The sequence below is a fragment of the Charadrius vociferus genome, unplaced genomic scaffold (genome assembly GCF_000708025.1).
Source record: "Charadrius vociferus isolate BGI_N301 unplaced genomic scaffold, ASM70802v2 scaffold793, whole genome shotgun sequence".
Classification (NCBI taxonomy): domain Eukaryota; kingdom Metazoa; phylum Chordata; class Aves; order Charadriiformes; family Charadriidae; genus Charadrius; species Charadrius vociferus.
In genome coordinates, this window is record NW_009647833.1 from 848509 (window position 1) to 852575 (window position 4067).

The window sequence follows — 4067 nt, forward strand, 5'->3', positions numbered from 1 at the left end:
TGGCCACTCTGTGCCTTTCATTCTGTCTAAAAACAACGGCTGGAAGGGCCGAGGACCCAGTTCTTGTGGGTGTCGGATCTCGTCCCAGCCACAGCTGTATTCTGGAAAGACTAAAATAAAAGGGCCTCTTCCAACACACAATCGGTTATTGCAGAAACACTACTGTTACATTAACAATCGAGACCAGCTGATGTTATAAACCGCTTGCTACCTGTTACAGATGTTTGTATCTCGCTGTTTTCATTGGAAATAATGTGCCTTATGTAAGGACACAAAAAAAAAAAAAAGCCAATGAGGCATCTCAGTTTGCACTAACACTGCCCTATTTACTACTGCACCTATCAGGAGACCAATAAAGATTTCCTTTCTGAGTCACAGCACTGGATGTCTCTCCCACGTGCCGTTCATTTCGGGGCGGGGGGTGTTAACACGCGGGGTAACCGCTGCACCCCCACCTCCGGGCAGGAGCAACACACACATATTTATTTCCAAAGGCACCTGTCTGTCCTGAACTCGCCCGACTCGCTTCCACGTGGTGAACCCAGCAATCCGCCCAGGACTGGGAGAGGGCCGGCAGCAGGGAAGCCGGAGGGAAACGATTTCCCTGATGCCGGAGGCTGCCAGGCTCGCTCTGACTCCAGACCGCCAGCAGGCACGGCTGGAGCCACGGCACCGGCAGCTGGGCTCAGGAACAGCTGTTTGCACAGCTGTTTCCCACTGGAAAATTAGCGTGGCTGTTCCTACCCGTCTTTACAGTCTCTTCACTGCTCAGCCAGGTTGGAAGAAAACACAGCAGGGTAGAAATAAGCTCAAGAAAGAAAACCAGATAGGGTTTATTACAGATCTTGCAGCTTTCCACGTCAGGGGTCCCCTGAGGCAGGGTCAGAGCTCTCCTCCGTTGCTCTTTCCAGCTTAAGCCGTCTCCCCGGCCAAGCGGGCTCCCAGCTTGCTCAGCTTCTGCAGGAGGGTGCCACGCAGCGCCTTGTCACTGAGGTTGTCCGTGATGGACTCCAGGAAGTGCCTCTCGTTGGCTCTCCGCAACGTGTTGCTGGGGGACGTATCGGCGCTGCTGAATATCTCGTACTGCGACAGGATCTCCAAAGCCACCACCACCAGCGGCTCGCTGCACTCCTTGTCTGGCAGCATGGCAGCGACGTGCAGCAGGTGGCAGAACATCTGGATGCAGATGAAGGACACCTCCTGCGTGGAGGTCCTGTCCTCGGTGGTGTGCGAGGGGAGCCCCGCGGTGCTCTTGACGGAGCCCAGCAGGTCTGTCATGCTGCTGCAGTACAGCTGGACCACATGGAGCCAAGCTTCTGCCGGCAGCCAGGTGGAACAGCTGGAGCTGCAGAGGAGCTGGAAGCCCCGCAGGAAGAGCACGGAGAACTGCAGGTAGCAAGCAAACGGCCGGAGGTTGAGCAAGGGCATGTACTGCACATACTCCAAAGTGTACGGCACGTGCAGGACTTGCCTCTGCAGCAGGTTTTCGACCACGTGCATGAGCCTCTTCCATTCGCTGTGGCTGCACCAAGGGAGGACCTGTATGAGGGCCACCAGGAACCCTTTGCTGAAGAGATTCACTTCTTCAGGGTTGTCCACGTTGACCGTGAGGAGCGTCAGCATCGTTTCCCTGAGCGCTGTGGACAGGCAGCAGCACTCCATCCACGCCAGGAGCCCACTGCCTGGGCCATAAGCTGGCAAATGCTGGGACGTCCACTCATCCTCAGGAAGCGTGCAGATCTCAAACAGCGTTGCCGGGACCTCATTCTTGAAGTGGTCTCCGTAAAGCTTCTTCAGCCGGAGACCAATGGTCCAATCCAGTGATGCCACCTTCCTGTGAAGCCAAGCCAGTGACTGGACCCACAGCGCAGGGGAGGGGGCAGTTTCTGGTCTTACCACCTCGCAGAGCTGGCAGAGGATGTTCAGCAGCAGGTCTTTGGTCTCCAGCGAAGGGAAGAGCTGGTCCCTAGGTTGATGCCAGTACTTTGTGTAACCATCTAGAAGCTTGCAGAGGCTAAGGAGAAGTGGGAACGGATGACAGGACTTGATCCAGTGCTCTTCTGAACAGGACTGTACCCCCAAAACCTTACTGAGGATCTGCAGGCTTAGCTCAATTTGAGCAGAGTTTGACTTCAAGTATGGAAGGACAAAGGCTTTGGTCACCTCTGCAGGTGACACAAGCGGGGCAGCTGAACTTGGCTGCATGAGAAAGGCCAGGAACTCAAGGAACTGTTCCTCTTCCCTCGCAGTGGAAAGCTTCCCCCATACTGCTTCCTCCAGACACCTCACCACCAGGCTGTGTGGCCTGCCTGGATCGTTGTGGGTCTCCAGGAAGCTCAGTGCTGGGAAGGAGCAGAGGATTTGTGCAAGGAACTGGTGCGCTCCTAGGTTGACTACAGCAAGATTACAAACCTGCTTCACTGTGGCCTCAGGGTACAGCAGCATGAGCCTGGCCACAGAAGCCACAGCCCTGGTCAGGCCTTGATCAGACACGCTCTTTGTGATCTGGTTGAAAACCACATTCAGATCTTCCTGGAACCCCTCCATGATAACCTGCAAGTTCAAGGACAGACCTGGCCCACCCCAGGATGCCAGGACACCCGAGATCACTTTGTTTTTGTCAATTAACGAAAGTTCAGTGTAACACTCCACGATGGCTTTGGTCACTTGCATCTGCAGCTCTTGGGCCTCCTTGTCTTGGCGGGACGTGGCAAAGTTCACCAGCGTCTCCAGCAATTTCAAAACTAGCTCTGGTTTCTGGAAGAGAGCTTTGTTTTTCACAAGGGAGTCAACCCAGTCTTTTGAAAAGGCCCAGGTCTTTTCAGAAGCAAAAACGGAGCACATCTCCATGTGCCGCTCCAGCTTTTGCTCAATAATTGTCATGGCAACTGAAGATACAAGGCTGGTGTCCAAATCCTTGCTCTTCAGGCTGGCGCTGATCTCCTTGAGAAAGTCTTTGGTGATCTGTGTCAGCTCTAACACTATGCATGTCTCATCCTCACCCAGGTCTCTTGTCTCTGAGAAGCAAACCAGGTTCTTCCTGAAAGCGGCAAGAGCGTCCAGGAGCCGGTAGCTCTCATAGCAGAGCTCCTCAGAGCTGTTCAGGGTGCCCTGCAGCTCCTCTCCCCACCCATGCAACAAGCTGCAGAGAAAGCCCAAGCCAACAAAGAGCTCCTCACGAGAGAGCTTGGCCATGGGCAAGAGGCTCATGCTTCTCTCTGCTTCCTTCACCTTCTCGTCCAGCCCCCTGTGGTGGAACTGGCTTTCAGTGTCACTGGTCCAGAGGCTGACCACAGAGGTGACCTTGTCCAGGTACTCTGCAACAGAGAGGGGGCTGCCCTCTGGCTCTAGCTCTGTAAACATGGACAGCAGCTCCACCAGGTTGGCCAAGGCATAGCACTTCATGCGGGGCAGGACAATGCTCTGATAGGTTTCCTTTAACCCCTCTATCAGGACCATGAGCAGGCTGGTGGCAGCAGGGGAGTCATTCAGAAAGCCAGAGTCACCCTTGAACCTCTTTGGGGGCTGGAGGCCATCATCCAGAGAGGTTTCACACCCATGCTGACATATGAGAGTGCTGAACGTAGAGACTGTTGCATCTTCCTGTCCTTCCTTGTGTTTCATCACCTCCCACCACACGTCCAAGAAGAACCTAACGTCTGACAGGGACGTCTCACTGGCAACATACTCCACCAAGTGCTCCAGCTCGCTCCGACGCACATCCTGGGGCAGTGCCAGCAGCAGCTGCACAAAGAGCCGGGGAACACCCAGGGCCTTGACCAGCTCAAAGAGGACGGTGTGGTTAACGTCAGGGATCATCCTGCCCAAGGAGAAGAAGTCATCCTCCCTCCATCCCTGGTCCAGCGAGGTGGCTGGTGGGCACGGCAGAAGGACTTTAGCCCAGACGATGGCCACAGCTTCCTTCTTCCAGAGACTGTGCTGCAGCGGCGAAGGGCAGCGGGCCCCGATCTCCCGCAGGGCGTCGGTGATGGGGGGTCCCACGCGTGGCCAGTCGGCTTTGCGCAGCTCCCGTAGCGGCCGCGGCTGGGTCAGCCGGGCGGCCAGCA

General features: G+C 55.6%; 1 protein-coding gene across 1 annotated transcript; it reads right to left on the reverse strand.

The window, feature by feature from the left end:
* Positions 1-912: 912 nt before the first annotated feature.
* Positions 913-4059, reverse strand: GEMIN4 (gem (nuclear organelle) associated protein 4). Its single transcript, XM_009882698.1, has one exon. It carries the CDS (start codon positions 3817-3819, stop codon positions 913-915), a length of 2907 nt encoding a protein of 968 aa, XP_009881000.1. The 5' UTR covers positions 3820-4059.
* Positions 4060-4067: the final 8 nt, after the last annotated feature.